This window comes from Narcine bancroftii, chromosome 9 (genome assembly GCF_036971445.1).
Source record: "Narcine bancroftii isolate sNarBan1 chromosome 9, sNarBan1.hap1, whole genome shotgun sequence".
NCBI lineage: Eukaryota > Metazoa > Chordata > Chondrichthyes > Torpediniformes > Narcinidae > Narcine > Narcine bancroftii.
In genome coordinates this window covers 60162473-60179490 of record NC_091477.1, presented here as the reverse complement: position 1 = coordinate 60179490, position 17018 = coordinate 60162473, and the positions used below count along the sequence as shown (strand labels likewise).

Here is a 17018-nt window from a genome sequence, read left to right as displayed (position 1 = left end):
GCAAAGTTTGGCTTCACTTAGAAGGGCTGTTTGGGGCCCTGAATGGTGATGGAGGAGGAGGATATTTTCTCTGCTCCCCTCCCACCTAACCTATTCCCTCTTATCTGTTAACATTTGCCCCCCACCCCCCCCCCACTTGACTCTTGTACCCTCCTCCTCTCTCCTCTATCCCTGACAGCAACTGTTTTATTTGGGTTCCTGCCTGTTTTGCTTTAATGGATGAAGGGCCCAACCTGAAACATTGGTTACCCTTTACTTCCAATGGATGATATAGACCTGCTGAGTTTCTCCAGCACATTTGTGTATTGTGCATGGGTATGAACTAGGAGAGCCCTGAATTTCAGCCCACAGCCCAACCCTGAAGGTGGGATTAGTCTTTGAACAGTGATCCCTTTCTATGCCAGACACTTGCTGTGATCCAACAGGCATAGGTTAAAGACTAAAATGATAGACCAGCAATGAAGGACATGACAACATATTTTTAATGAATATTATAAATTTTGAATATCCAAGCATTGTTTTATCAGATGGTGATCAGTTGAAAGTTCTCTCAGTTCCATCATACAAGGTGAGTTAAATGTAAAACCAGCTGAGACTGAGTGGAAAAAAATGAAGTGAAGGGGACTTTGATATCACAGACAGAATATTATCATTCACTTTGAGAAACATTGTCAAAACGTGGAGTCAATGGCAACAGAATGGAGAGTGGAGTCATAGAAGGAATGCAGATGTTAAAATCTCAGATAAACAACGTGGAAGAACTCAGTAGGGTCAGGCTGCATCCATGGAGAGAAATGGTAAGTCAACGTTTTAGGTTGGGATTCTTTCTCAGATTGAATGTAGGAGGATGTGATGTCAGTGCATCAAGGGGGATGAAGGGGTTAAGAAGCTGAGGTGATGGGTATTGATCAGAAGGTGGGAGAGATGGAGAGCCAGAGGGAGGGAGAAACCACTGGGGGAGCGGGGAGGATGGAGAAGAGTTGGAAACAGTGGAACCAGAAGATGGTGGGACCTAAGATGAGAAAATTACTGTTGTTGCTGTTGGGTCTAAAGCTGTCAGGAGCAACTCCAGGGGATGACTCAGATCAGCAAGAAGAGGGCCCATCCATGTAGTCTGGGAGAAGCAAATTAGTGAATGGGGAAAGAGGAAATGAATGTGGTGAGGGTGGAAGGTAAAGAAGTGTGGGGAGAAGTGGGCATGAATAAAGAGAGAACATAAGAGGGATGATGGAGAGAGACAAATGATGGAGGAGAGGAGCAATGCAGTGCTTGAGCTCACAGTGAGTTGGAAGAAAACTTGTCTGATCTCTGTGCACAGGTAAACCGTGGCTTCATTGTTTCCAGCTTTCCACAGAACAGCATACTTCACAACAAATGAGAAATGGCTGGTGAAGAGTTCGGTGATGCTTCACTGCAAGAAATCACTGTCTTATAGGTGAGAGGCCTCAATCTGTCCCAACAGGAAACATGCAGCAGCCAGCCAACACCACGGCTGCCTCCAATTGAAAACTCCCCCACCAGAAGGGGCCACCTCTGCTGCACATGAACTGCTAAATGACATTTTCAAAGAGCTGTAGGGATCGCAGGATGTTTTCGTCCTGCAAAAAAGCAGAGGGTAATTCAGTTCTACAGAGAGGTGGCGGAGTGGCAGGGAAGAAAAGGAGGAGGGGAAGAGGAGAGGGAAAGGGTGGGATGGCGAGGAGAAGAGGAAGGAGGGAAACGAGAGTGATGGGAAGAGAGGGAGAAGAAGTGGGAAGCGGAGAACCATGGGAACATGAAGCCTAGTGAGTTGGACAGGTGTGTGAACAATGAGATTCTCAAATAGTCAGATGGCAAATGATTGAGTTTAACTCTATATGTATTACACCTGAACCCTTTCCAAACCATTGACACAGATGGTGAACAATTGGAGTCCCAGAGATGATCTCTGCAGCTCTCACTGGTCGCTGCCTCCCAGCCTGAATTTCTTCACCCTCCTGTCTGTTTTATCATGTAACAAATCTTCAACCCCAAAAAGGCATCGCTGCAATGGCACACCATCCATCATCTTTAAATACCATTCTATTGATGACCTTCTGAAAGACCAAATATTTCATGTCAATTAATTTGTCCTTTCTATTTTGCTAGTTGGAAATTTAGAGATCCCAACAAATTTGTTAAATATGGTTTTATTTCATTGAACTCCATCAAAGATGGACATGTTGGCATCAGAGAGGGTCCAGAGAATGATCCTGGAATGAAAAGGTTTTCAGATGAGAATTTGATCGAGACCATGAGAACATTGAAAAGCAGGGATGGAGTGAACAGTAGAGGATATTTTTACCTCCTTCACATCCCCCAATGAACCCCCCCACCCAACCCTACTGATCCCACCGGCTCAAATATCCCTACTGTCCTCATATCTCCCTGCAGTGAGCTCCCTACCTCCAGGGATTTCCCCTGGTGTTTGGATCTCCCCTGATGCTGGGACTGCCCTGGTGCCAGAATCTCTAGGGCACTGTGTTTTCTCCCTGTGCTGGAATGCCCCTGATGCTGGGATTCCCTTGGTGTTGGGATCCTCTGGTATCAATATCTCCCTTTGCTGAGATTTCCCTATGATGGTATCTCCCTGTGATCGGATCTCCCCAAGTGTTGGGATCTTCCTGTAAAAACTAGACATACAGCACTGTAACAGGCCAATTTTGACACCTATTTTACACTCAATTAATCATGCTTGTTTTTTTAAAAAAACACCCAACCTACTCTATTAAAAAAGAAAACTAAACAAAAAAAAAATTTGTAGCTTTTGATTCATACCGTGGAAGAGTGAGTACATCTAATCACATTAAAAAACATTTACATCAAATGAAAATAAGGTCACTGTGTATCTTCAAGTTTCACCAATGAATCAAATACATGATATTGTAGTAGGCTGCACTGATCCACAAGTGAACTGGGGCACGGGGGTGCAGGCTCACAATGGTCCTGGTGTGAGGAGGTTAAAAAGGATCATGGGAGTGGTGCTGATAAGCTCCTGGAGAGTTCCAGTGAAATCATTTGATTGGTTCAACTCAGTCACGGCCTCTGTCTTTATTTTTCCGCTCGCTGCATGGAGCACTGACCACAGTGGTGACGCTGACAGTCCAAAACAGCATTTTGGACCCCTTGATGAATGACACAAGTGCACAGAACATAGTACCGCTGAAGCAGCCAACCCTTTGGACCTCACAGCTGCTAGTCTGGTTCGAACAGGCTGAGGCCCAATTTCAGGTCTGGCAGATCACCGCAAACTCTACAAGATATTACTACGTGGTCAGTTCATTTGACGAGGAGACTGCCGGACAAATGATCAACTTCTTACATTAGCCACTAGCCGCCGACAGGTATAAGACAATTAAAGCACTCCTTATCGGCATCTTCAGCCTTTCGCTGTGTACGAGCGGCATGGCTGCTCCACATGGATGGACTGGGCGACCGCACGCCGCCCGCCCTTTTGAATGATATGCTAGTGTTAATGGATGGCCACAGGCCCTGCTGACTGTTTGAGCAGATATTTCTCGAACAAATGCCGTAAGACACCTGCCTACTCCTCGCCGATGATTACTTCAGTGACCCTTGCAGGTTAGCAGACCATGCGGATATCCAGTGACATGCCAAGTAATATGGCAGGGCATCTGTTGACCTAGTTGCTGTGTCACACCCAGCAACTCATCTCTCTCCCGCTCCACCAAGGAGGCCGGCGACAGCTGCAGCAGGTGGAGATTCAGAATTGGAATGGTGGTGTTTCTACCATCAGAAATGGGGTTCTGGAGCCGCTGCTACCATCCACCATGCTCCTATCTGGGAAATGGTAGGGCCGGCCGTCATTGATGGCTATGACGGTTGGCTGCTGAGACAGCCTCCTTTATCTTTGGGACCAGCACTGAGGGCGGCGTTTCCTCGAGGATATGGGTGGAGGTCAGCATTCTTGCCCCCCTCGAACTGAGACACCCACGCCAGGAAGTCGGGACTGTTCCTCACCATCGCCAACAATAACAGCATTCACTCGTACGGGGTGTGGAGTTTGGCTCCTGCCGTTTTACCTGGACCTTCACTTTGGCTGATGTGTTTCAGTCCATTACTGGGCACAGACACCCTTGGAGCCCATTGTCACTTGGTGGATGACAGGGTGCTGTCTGGTCAATTCCAGGACCTTCCAGACCATCACCCTTCGAGAAGCCAGGTTCCTAGACCCCCACTTCAACTTGGTAACCTTATCAGCCAATGAGTTTTCCAGAATCCTGGCAGGATTTCCAGCCATTATAATGTCACATTTCTCCACCATGACCCCGAAACATGGTGTCCAACACCACATCTCCATGGAGGGACCATCGCTACACAACCAAGCATGGAGGCTTCCTCCTGACAAGTTGTAGCTCACCATGGAAGAATTCAGGAAGATGGAGGAGATGGAAATTGTTTGACATGGGGCAACCCTCTTCTATCAAAGATACATTTGTATGTTTGCCAAGTCAAAGGTTTGCAGGAGTTCATTGGGATGTCAACTTCTGCCAGGATCATGTGACCTCTTTTCAAGCTGCTGACTGGTCAGACCAAAGAACTCAGCTGGGACTTGGAGTCTTCAGCAACTTTTAACCAGGCCAAAGACACTCTGGCCAATGCCACCTTTCTAATGCATCTGCGTGTTGATGTGCCCACTGCCCTCACAATCAACGCATCCAACGCAGCCGTCGATGGCATCCTGGACCAGTTGATTGATGGACATTGGAGACCTCTCACTTTTTTCAGCCGATACCTTGGACCAGAAGTATAATGTGTTTGACGGTGAGTTGCTAGCTCTCTACCTTGCCATACACCATTTCTGCTTTTTCCTCAAAGGACAGGATTTCACAGTCTTCACCGATTACAAGCCCCTCACTTGTGTCTTCTCCAAGGTGTGGACCTGTGGTTGGCAAATCAGCAGCATCACCTCTCTTATATCTCAGAGAATACAATGGCTATCAAGCACATTTCCAGCAAGAACCTCGTGGCTAACGCTCTGTCCCTTTTGCCCATCTTGTCTGTGCACTCCCTGTCCCCAAGATTTGACTATACAGCACTCACAGTGGCCCAGTGGCATGATGGCAAGATATCAGCCTACTCCACTGCAGTCCCAGGGCTACGGCTGGAAGACGTGGGTTTCAGGCTATCCGAAGCCACACCATGATGTGTCCTCTGGCCGACCTAGGCCCATCATTCCCGCTGCATGGAGGTGTCATGTCTACATGAGTTGGCCGACCCATACATCTGGGTGACAACTCAACTGATCAGATTCATGTGGCATGTCCTGTGTAAACAGGTCAGCAACTGGGCCAAAACTTGCCTGCACTGTCAGACATCCAAGGTGAAAAGACACGTGAAAGTCCTTCCCACCGACACACAGATAATTTGACCACATCCATTGTCGGGGCTGCTGCTGGTTTACAGAGGCACCACATACATGTTCATGATGGTGGACAGGTTCACTAGATGGCTGGAACCTGTCCCGCTTTTAGACACTTCCATGATATCTTGTGCCAGGGCCCTCATCACCAACTGGATAGCCTGTTTTGACCTTCCTTCCAATATCATGTTGGACAGGCGGGCACAGTTCGCATCTAGTCTATGACCAGCATTGGCACAGCTCCTAGGGCTCAGTTACATCACACCACGGGTTACCACCCACAGTCTTTCAGCCTGGTGGAACGGTTCCATCGGCATTTTAAAACGGCCCTCATGGTGCAGCTTAAGGCCTGGATTTGGTGGATGAGCTGCCTCGGATGCTCCTTGGCATCTGCACAGTGCTGAGTGAGGATTTGGCCACGTCCTCCAATGAGCTTGTCTATGGGGGCCCGCCTAACAGTCCCGAGCAAGTTTGTGCCAGTGGCTCGCAGCCAGGAGGAAATACCTACGGCGCTGCTAACACGACTTCATGAGAAGGTGGGCACCTTGACTCAAGTCACAATGTCATGCTATGGTCCAGCTCCATCCTATATCCAAAAGTATCTTGAAGTCTGCGAATATATTTTCATAAGGAGAGGCACACACTGGATGACCATACAAAGGTCCATTCAAGATATTATGACATTACGTGCCTTTTGGACATTGGGGGTGGACAGGAAACGTTCATGGTTGACTGCCTCAAACCAGCACATCTTGATCTGGACCAACCAGTAACTGTTCCAGCCCCATGGCGAAGAGGTCAGCCTCCCAAACGTACGAACTATGGACTCGGCACCTCTGAACACCAGTTCTATGGTGGGGGGGGGGGGGGGGGTGTCATGTAGTGGGCTGCACTGATCCACATGCACTTGGTCATGGAGGTGCAGGCTTGCACTGGGCTGACATCACAATGGTCCTATGGGGGGTGGGGGGGGGGGTTGTGGGGAGGGCTGAAAAGGATCATGGGAGTGATGCTGTGAAGCTCTCAGTGAGTTCCAGTTAAGTCAGTTGGTTGGTTAAACTCACTCACTGCTTATGTGTGGGTTTTTTTATTTTAGCACACTGACCACAATATCTAATTTTTTCAAAACATAAACAGGACACCATATGAGAGAACTATTGAAACATTATTGAAGGTCTAGAGTCTTTCCATTTGATTAAGATGGCTCTTCAAGCCAACAATGTAGACAATCCATTGTAGTTACAGAAAAAGTCCCTATGTCTGGTTCAATAACCCCAAAAAGAGGAGTTACTGGATTGGGTCGAAGCTCCACCTGAAATACAGTTGAAAAGATATTAAAAATGTCTTTCCAGTAGATTTCTAAGGATGGACAAGACCAAAAGATATGTGTCAATGTAGCAATATCAGATCTATCACAAATAGGTCACTATTAGAAAAGAGACAAGCCAGCTTATCTTTGGACATATTAACACGATGCACCACTTTGAACTGGATTAATGTATGTTGGGCACATATTGAAGGTGTATTCACCAGCTGAAGAATCTTGTCCCCATAAATCCTCCAATAAGGGACTTGCAAGTTGCAATTCCCAAGCCTTTTTAATCTTGTTATGAAGCACTAGATGTAATTTCAATAATCTATCATATATAATTCCAATTAATCCTTCCAGAGAAGGATTCAATTAAAAAATATTATCAACTAGATCTGGTGGATATACAAATGGCAAGTCTGGTAATATGATATTTAAGAAATTTCTCATCTGAAAATATTTAAGTCATATTTATTTGTCAGCTCTTCAAAAGACATTAAACAACCTTCCTTAAATAAATTTGCAATATAACCAATACCTTTGATTTTCTATATGGAGAAGGATTGATTAATTATTGATAGTCAAAAAAAATAATTATGCGAGAGAGAGCAATTATGAGAGAGGGAAAACAATTTTTTAAAAATTAAAAATGTCCTAAATGGAACCAGATTTGCAATATATGTTTGAGTATTGCCTGCAAGTTTTTGAAGGGTGGGAGGAAACTGGAGCCCCTGGAGAAAACCTACGCAGACATGGGGAGAACATACAAACTCTATACAGACAGTGTGAGATCCGATCACTGGCACTGTAAAGGTGTTGCACTAGCTGGTACCCAGATCACTGGGATCAGTGCTGGGATACCTCCTGGTTTTATGAACTCCCTGTTGCTGGGATATCCTGCTGTCACTGGAGTGATAGTCCTTGTTCTGTGATCCTATGTTGTTGGGAACTCCCTGGTGGTGATCTCCCTGTTGTCTTGGATCACCTGGTTTTGGGATCTCCCTGGTATTTTGATCTCCTTTGGTACTGGGATATGAAATGGTGCTGGAATATATCTTCTGCTGAGATCTCCATGGTGTTGATGCTGCTAGTGCTGGAAACTCTCCACTGGTGGGGCCCTATGCTGGGATCTGCCTGGTGCTGGGTCTCTCATGTTGGGATCCCCTGAGGTTGGGATCACACATGTGCTTGGATTCTGTTCTGGTGTTAGTTCCCTGTGCTTGGATCACCCTTGTGCATGGGAATCTCCCTGGGGTTGAGATCAGCCTGATTCTGGAACTTTCCTGTGCTGGGAACTCATTAGTTCTTGAATCCCCACTGGTGCTAGAACCTTACATAGAAACATAGAAGATAGGAACAGGAGTAGGTCATTCGACCCTTCGAGCTTGCTCCGCCATTCAACGAGATATGGCTGATCTTAAAGTTCAGTACCCTGTCCCCGCCTTCTCTCCGTAACCTTTAATACCCTTATACTGAAGAAATAGATCTAATTCCCTCTTAAATATATTTAATGAACCTGCCTCTACTGCCCTCTGTGGCAATGAATTCCACAGATTCACCACCCTCTGGGTAAAGAAATTCCTCATCTCGGTCCTAAATGGTTTGCCTATTATCCTCAAACCATGGCCCCAGGTTCTGGATTTTCCCATCATTGGAAACATCCCATCTGCATCCATTCTGTCCAGTCCTGCCAGAATTTTTATATGTCTCTATGAGATCCCCTCTCAATCTTCTAAACTCCAGCGAGTACAATCCCAATTTGCGCAATCTTTCCTCATAAGTCATTCCTGTCATTCCAGATATCAGCCTGGTGAATCGCCTCTGCACTCCCTCCATTGCAAGAACATCCTTCCTTAGATAAGGTGACCAAAACTGCACACAATACTCCAGGTATGGTCTCACCAAGGCCCTGTACAGCTGCAGTAAGGTATCCTTCTTCCTATACTCAAACCCTCTTGATATGAAGGCCAACATACCATTTGCCTTTTTAACCGCCTGCTGTACCTGCATGCTTGCCTTCAGAGACTGATGTACAAGTATCCCTAGGTCTCTCTGCACTTCCCCATCTCTTAATCTATTGCCTTCTTGGTGATGAGATTCTTCCTGTGCTGGGATCTCCCATGTGATTGGATCACTCATAGTTGTGTTATCTAAATGTTGTTGGGATCTTCTCTCTGGATGCTAGGATCATCCTGGCACTGTAATCTCCTTGGTGCTGGGATATTTCCTGGTGGTGAGATCTCCCTGCTGTTGGGATCTCCTGGTATCTTTCCAGTAATGGGATACCCCTTTGTGTCTGTCTCCCCCAACTCCCAGATTCTGGGAGTCCTGATTGCTTTGGGATCTATCTGGTGCTGGGATCTGCTGGTGCTGTAATATTCCCAATGTCAGTATCTCCCACCTCCCCTCAGGTGTTGGGATCAGCTCTAGTTCAGAGGTGTTCGATTGTTCTTCTGGAATATCCTTAGTGCTGAGACATCCTTAATGCCGATATCCCCCAGCGCTGCTATGTCTTTGCTGTTGGGATCTACCCTGCTGCATGGATCTCCCCAGTGCTTGGATCTTCCTTCTATTTGATTCACTGGTGCAAGGATTCCCCTGGTGGTGGGATCTCCATGGTGTTGGACTTCTTCTGGAGCTGATATTACCCTGGTACCCTAACCCTAATGTTATTGGGATCTCCCTGGTGTAAGCATTATCCCCTTGTGCTGGGATCTCCCTTGTGCTTGGGATCTCCTTGAATTTCCCTAGTGTTGGGATCCCCTGTTCCTCAGATCTCCCTTTGGTGGGATCTCACTGAGGATTGTATCACTCTTGGTGAGGGGAATCATCCCTGGTGCTGGTACATTACTTTGCGAGATCTTCCTGTGCTCTGATTTTCCTGTTGTTGGGATCTTCCTGGTTTTGGGATCTCCATGGTGCTGGAAACTTTCCAGATGAAAAAACGTGATCTCCTTGGGATTTGGATTACCCTGGTGCAGAAACTCCAATGGTGCTGGGACACCCTCCTCGCCTGGTTCTGGGATCACTCGTGTGTTGAGACACCCATCTGGATGCTTGGATCTCCTTTCTATTCATATTCCCCGATGATAGAATTCCCCTGGTGTTGGGATCTCAATGGTGCTGATGTTACAGCTGGGATCCTCTCTTGACTGTGATCCCTGTAATGTTGGGAATGCCCTAGTGCTGTGATATTCCCTCATGTTGGAATCAGCCCTGCTGGGATCTCCCTGGTGCTGGATATCTGGGAGATAAGGAGCAACTGGTTTAGTAAATATAACTATTCCTACGTCTGTATTAAATTCAACCTAATATTTTTCGGTCATTTTTCCAACTGGCCCAGATCCCTCTGCAAGCTTTGAAAACCTTCCTCACTGTCCACAACATCTCCAGTCTTTGTGTCATCTGCAAACTTGCTGATACAATTTACCACATTATCATCCAGATCATTGATATAGACAACAAACAAGAATGGTTCCTGCATCGATTCCACTATCTGGCTTCTCCTGTATAACCAATGCCAGATCCAGTTTAATACCTCACCAGGAATACCGAGTGTCTGAACCTTACTGACTAACCTCCTATGTGGTAGCTTGTCAAAGGCCAAGTAGACAACATCCACAGCCTTTCATTCATCAACTTTCCTGGTAACCTCCTTGAAAAACTCTGTAAGATTGGATAAACACGACCTACCATGAACAAAACTATATTGATTATCCCTAATCAGTCCCTGGCTCTTCAAATATTTATACATCTGATCTCTCAGAACATGTTCCACTAATTTATCGGTTACTTTTGGAGCCTTTTTTAAACAATAGAATAACATGAGATACCCTCCAAACCTCTGGCACCTCACCCATGGCTAAGGACATTTTATATGTTTCTGCCAGGGCCCCTACATTTTTTTTTACACTAGCCTCTCTGAAGGTCTGAGGGAATATCTTGTCGAGCCCTGCGGATCTATCCACCCTTATTTGCTTTAAGACAGCAAACACCTTATCCTCTTTAATATGTTTAGGTTCCATTACCTCATTGCTTGTTTTCCTTACTTCCCACGACTCTGTGCCAGTTTCCTGAGTTAATTATGATGCTCATATCATGCTCGTGCTGGGATTCCCCCAGTGTTGGGATCCCCTTGTGTTGGGATCTCTCTGTGATGTGATCTCACTATACTGGGATCCCCATTTATCAGGATCTCACTGTGTTTGGATCCCCATGTATCAGGATCTCTGTGTTGTGATCTCCATTATGTGATCTCCCTGTGTTGTGATCTCTGTGTTGGGATCTCCCTGCAATGGGATCTCCCTGCATTGGATCTCCCTGTGTTGGGATCTCCCTGTGTTGGAATATCTCTGTGTTGGGATCTCCTTGTGTTGGCATCTCTCTGTGATGGGATCTGCCTGTGTTGGGATCTCTCTGTGATTGGATTTCCCTGTGTTGGGATCTCCATCTCCCCTTGTGTTTGGATCCACCTTTGTGTATATTACCTCATGGAATCCTCCTGTGCTAAGATCTCACTGGTGTTTGGCTCACCCTGGCATTGAGTTCTCTATGGGGCTGGGATCTTGTTGGCATTGGGATCTCCTCTGATACTGGAATTTCACCTGGTGTTGGGATCTCCCTGTGATGCGATCTTCCCTGGTGTTAGGATCCCTGATTTTGGGATCTCCCTTGTTCTCAGATTCCTACTGGTATTGTGATTCACCTGGGGCAAGGATATCTCCTGCTTTTGTGATCACCCTGGAGTAGGTACTCCATTGATGCTGGGATTCCCTGGTGCTGGGATGTCCCAGGTATCTCTCTGTTGCTGGGATACTCCTTGTTCTGTGATTTCCCCCCAGTGCTGGAATCTCACCTGGTGTTGGCATGAATCTCCCTAACAGAGGTCTCTCTGGGTGTTAGGATATTCCTACTGCAGAGATCTCCATGGTACTGGACCCTCCTGGTGTTGGGAACTCCCTGTGATAGAATTTCCTTACTCAGGGATCTCTCCAGATGCTAAGATCTACCTGCTGAAGAGATCTCCTAAGTGCTGGGTTCTATCTGGTGCTAGGATCTATCTGGTGATAGGAACCCCCTGATTCTAGGATCTGGCTGATGTTGGGATTTCACTGTGCTTGAATCACCCTTCTGCTTGGGATTTCCCAGAGAGTTGGATCATTGGTGCTGGAATTGTCCTGTGTGGCATCTTCTTGGTGCTTGCATCAGGCCTGCTGCTGGAAACTCCCTGTTGTTGAGATCTCCCTGTGCTGGGATCTCCCTTTGCTGGGATCTCCCTGGTGATTGGATCATTCATGGTTTTGGCATCTAACTGGTTTTGGGATCTGCCCTGGTGCTGGTCTGTTACCTTATGGGATCTCCCTGTTCTGGTGTCTCCCTGCACAGGGATCTCTCTGCGTGCTGGGATTACCCCACTGCTGAGATTTCGCCTGCTATTGGGAAATCCCCAAGATGTCGGAATTACCCTGAAGCTGGGATCTCCTGGATATTGGAATCTTCTCTTAAGTTGGGATCTCTCATGATTCTGGAATCTCAGCTGTTCCTGTGATCTCCTTTAGCTGAGATCTTCTGGGGCTAGAATGGGATCATTGTTGTGTTGGGATTATCCTGGGATCTCCCCCATGTTGGGATCCCCTAGTTTTCAGATTCCCAGGTTCTGTGATCCCTGCTGGTGTTGGGATCACCCCAGTAACATGACTGCAAAGGTGCTGGGATCTGCCTGCTGCTGGCATCTCTCCTACTGGGATCCCCTTGTGCTGTGATATCCGTGATGCCAGGATCCCCCTGGTGTTGGCGTCTGCCCTTGTTCCATGGTGTCACCTGGTGTAGAAGCCCTACTGGTGCTGGAACCAACCCCCCCCCCCCCCCACTCCATCACATGCTGGGATGTCACTGCTGCTGGGAATTTTCCTTCTGGGTACCTCTAGTGCTGGGATGTTGTGATTACAAAGCCTGGTTCTTAGATATCTATCCTGATCATATCCCCTAGTATTAGAATTCCGCTGGCGCAGGGGTTTAGACTGGGGTTTAGCTGGTGCTGAAATTCCCCTGGCATGGGGTCTAGCCTAGGATCTAGCTGGTGCTGGAATTTCCCTGGCATGGAGTCTAGCCTGGGGTCTAGCTAGTGCTGGAATTCCCTTAGTGCTGGTACATTAGCTCTTAGCATCTCCCTGTGCTAGAATCTCCCCTGGTGGTAGAATCTTTCCTGATGCTGGAATGGCCTGAAATTGGGATCTCCTTGGTATTGGGATTTTAGCTTATGTTGGGATCCCCTCTGATCCTGGAATCTCAGCTGTTGGTAGGATCTCCCTATGCTGAGATCTCCTGGGGCTCAGACATGTTTGGTGCTGGGAACTTCCTGAAACTGGGATAACCTGTGGTTCCTCTATCTGCCATGCTACTGGGATCTACCCTGGTCCTGAGAATCTTCCTGTGCTGGTATCTTCCTGGACCTGCATCTCCCCAGGTGTTGGAATTCCCCTGCTATTATAATCTCCTTGTGCTGGGATCTCCTCTGGTTTTAGGATCCCCAGATTCTGTGATACCTGCTGGTGTTGGGATCTGCCTGGTGCAGGGATCTCTCCTGGTGCTGGGATCCTCCCTGGTATCACAATCTCCCTGTTTCTGGGATCTCCTGGTGCAGAGATCACCTTGGGTTGGGATCTCCCTGTGATGGGATTTCTCCTGGTGCTGAGATCTTCTGTAGTGCTGGTATCTACAATGGCGCTGGGATGTCCCTAGAGTTAGGATCAGCCTGGTGTTGGGATCTCCCTGGTGCTGGGACACCCTGTGGCTTGAATCACTCCTGGTGTTGGCATCTAACTGGTATTAGTATCTCCCCAGGTGCAGGTATATTACCTTGAGGGATTCCCCCTGAGCTAAGATATTCCTGCATTTCCATGGTGCTGGGATCTCCTTTATATTGGGATCTCCCGATTCTGGGAACTCCCATTATGTTGAGATCTCCCTAAAGCTGAGATCCCTTTAGTGTTGGAATCACCCTGGTGCAGAAACCTCAATCCCCTCCTCCCCAGTGCTGTGATTCTTCTGGTGTCGAGAGCTCCCCCACACCCCTCCCCTGACCTCTGTCATCCCCTTCCAGTGCTGTGATGTTGCTTCTGTTTGCATCACACTGATAGATACCTGCAGACAGGATTCTATGAACTCGTCGAGTGTTACCACGCCATCTCGGTTTTGGTCCATTTTCTGTTAGAGACAAGGATAGGAATGCTGATGAGGAGCTTCCCATGATGGGAGACACAGGAGTCTTCTCTGATCCATACTCTCCGGCTCCTCATTCACCGGGACCTGACCTGATGTGATTCAGTACAGTTTTGGAAGGGACTCGTCCATCACACAGTTTTACCTTGTGCCTCCCCTCCATCGCTGTTATGCAAGCCCCCTCCCTGGGAGATGAGCTGTTGGTGACCATGGCAACAGTTATTATGCAGGCTGATGGTGACCGTGGCAACAGTTGTCATGCGGGTCCCCTCCCTGGGAGATGAGCTGGTGGTGACCGTGGCAACAGTTGATATGCGGTCCGCCTCCACAGGAAATGGGCTGGTAGGCCCCTTCCCCAGGAGTTGGGTTTATGGTGACCACGGCAACAGCTGTTATGTGGGCCCTTTCCCTGGGAGATGGGCTGGTAGTGACCATGGCAACATATGTCGTTTCCCCCCCACCCCCTCACGGGTTGGGCTGGAGCAACGTCTGCACCACACTGGGAGAAGGATAGGTGTCAAGGGTCACACTGATATGTTGGACTGAAGGGCCTATCTCTAAGAGCTGCCGAAACCACCTCCCACATCCTGTCACTTCCAGGTCTCCCTGTCCCATCCCCATGACTCTCCATTCACGTCTTCCTATCCCATCCCTGTCTCCCTGTCCATGTCTCCCCATCCATATCTCCTCATCCCGTCCCCATCTCCCCTGACCTGTGCATGTCTCCCCATCCCCATCCCATCCCTGTCTACCCTGGCCTGTCCACATCTCCTCATCCCACCCCCATCTTCCCTGACCTGTTCACGTCTCCCTGTCCCATCCCTGTCTATCCTGGACTGTCCATGTTTTGTTCTTCCCCATCTTTCCTCTTGCCACAGCAAACATCATGGTGCCCAGTGGATAAATCATCTGCCCATCCCCAATTAACACCCACCCCCACCCCACTACCACCAAACCCCAACACGCACGCCAGCACCCACCTCAACCCCCACACATTCGCCAATATGACTCCACCCACCAGAGCTCCCCAATACCCTGAATGGCAGGGATACCAATGCTGGGAAGAGACGTACCTGAAAGAAGACCTCCACATGGTGTCGGGGGGCCTCATCCTTGAGCACAGGGTGGGTGAACCGGCCCATCATAGCGTAGATGGCCCTCAGAATATCCGTCATCTCCTGTGATCAGTGATATAGTAATTGCCTTTCCTCCAACTTCACTTCATACAGATCCCCCCACTACAACGTCCCTCCAACCTTACCCCCACAACACCCATCCCCAACAAAGTCTGTCCAACCTCACCCTCCCACACCCATCCCCAACTGTCCTTCCAACCTCACCGCCACACCCATCCCCTACTACATCCTTCTAACTTCACCCCCACAACCATCCCCTACATCCCTCCTACCTCAATCCCGCACCCATCCCCTACAACGTCCCTCCAACCTCACCCCAACACCCATACCCTACAACATTCCTCCAATCTCACCACACAACCATCCCCGACAATGTCACCCCCACACCCATTTGTCGCGCCACCCCTACACCCACCGCCTCCAACCTCACCCATACCCTGCAATGTCCCTCCAACCTCACCCCAAAAGCCATCCCCTACATCCCAACCTCACTCCCTCACCCATCCACTGCAACATCCTACCAACCACACCCCCACATTCATCACCTACAAAGTCCCTCCAACCTCACCTCCCACACCCATCCCCTACAACGTGCCTTCAACATCATCCCCACACCCATCCCTTACAATGTCCCTCCAACTTCTCCCCCACACCCATAACAATTACAGCACGGAAACAGGCCATTTTGGCCGTTCTAGTCGCACTGAACCAAGTCCTCTCCTCTAGTCCCACCTACCTGCACCCTGCCCATAACCCCCCATTCCCCTACCATCCATATACCTATCCAATTTTTCCTTAAATGACCAAATTGATTCTTCCACCACTACTTCTCCTGGAAGCTCATTACACACAGCCACCTCCCTATGAGCAAAGAAGTTCCCCCTCATGTTACTTCTGAACCTTTGCTCCTTAACTCATGACCTCTTGTTTCAATCTACTCTCATAAAGCCTATCCACATCAACTCTATCTATCCCTCTCATAATCTTAAATACCTCCATCAAATCTCTCTCAACCTTCTGTGCTCCAAAGAATAAAGACCTAATTGGCTTAATTTTTCTTTGTAATCTAGATGCTAAAACACAGGTAATATTTTCGTAAATCTTCTCTGCACTCTCTCTCCCTTGTTGATATCCTTCCTATAATTCGGTGACCAGAACTGCACACAGTATTCCAAATTTTGCTTCACCAATGCCTTGAACAGTCTCAACATCACCTCCCAACTCCTGCATTCTATGCTTTGATTTATAAAGGCCAGCATACTAAAGGGTCTCTTCACCACCCTATCCACATGAGATTCTACCTTCAGGGAACAATGCACCGTTATTCCTAGATCTTTCTGCTCCACTGCATTCCTCAATGCCCTCCCATTTACTATGTATGTCCTGTTTTGATTATTCCTACCAAAATGATGCACCTCACACTTCTCAGCATTAAACTCCATCTGCCATCTTTCAGCCCACTCTTTCTAAGCCATCCAAATCCCTCTGCAATCTTTGGAAACCTTCTTCATTATCCACAATTCCACCTATCTGCATATTTACTAATCCAATTTACCACCCCATCATCCAGATCATTAATGTATATGACAAACAGCCAAGGGCCCAGTACAGAACCCTGAGGCACACCCCTTGTCACTGGCCTCCAGGCTGACAAACAGTTATCCACTACGACTCTCTGGCAGCTCCTTTTCAGCCACTGTTGAATCCATTTGACTACCTCAAAATTAATACCCAATGACTGAAGCTTCCTGACTAACCTTCCATGCAAAGCATTATCGAAGGCTTTACTGAAGACAATATCGACAACATCCACTGCTCTACCTTCATCAACATTCCTAGTCACTTCTTCAAAAAATTCAACAAGATTATTTTCACCCTTTTTGCTATAGCCACCTTGTACCTTCTTTTAGCTTTTCTAATTTCTTAAGATGCTTTTTACATTAAATGCATT

General features: G+C 47.7%; 1 protein-coding gene across 4 annotated transcripts in view; it reads right to left on the bottom strand.

The window, feature by feature from the left end:
• Positions 1-459: 459 nt before the first annotated feature.
• The window catches only part of LOC138743690 (A-type potassium channel modulatory protein KCNIP1-like), a 160922-nt gene continuing 144363 nt past the window's right edge, over positions 460-17018 (bottom strand). Inside the window, exons 6-8 of one of the 4 annotated variants that reach the window (XM_069899288.1) lie at positions 15005-15109; positions 13854-13916; positions 460-1598 (exon numbers count right to left, since the gene is read on the bottom strand). In XM_069899288.1, the coding sequence (XP_069755389.1) occupies positions 1551-1598; positions 13854-13916; positions 15005-15109 (216 nt within the window). In that variant the 3' untranslated portion in view covers positions 460-1550. Of the gene's footprint in view, positions 1599-2152; positions 2232-6469; positions 6714-13853; positions 13917-15004; positions 15110-17018 lie in introns of those variants that run through there. The other 3 variants (XM_069899289.1, XM_069899287.1, XM_069899286.1) reach the window with 3 other exon arrangements.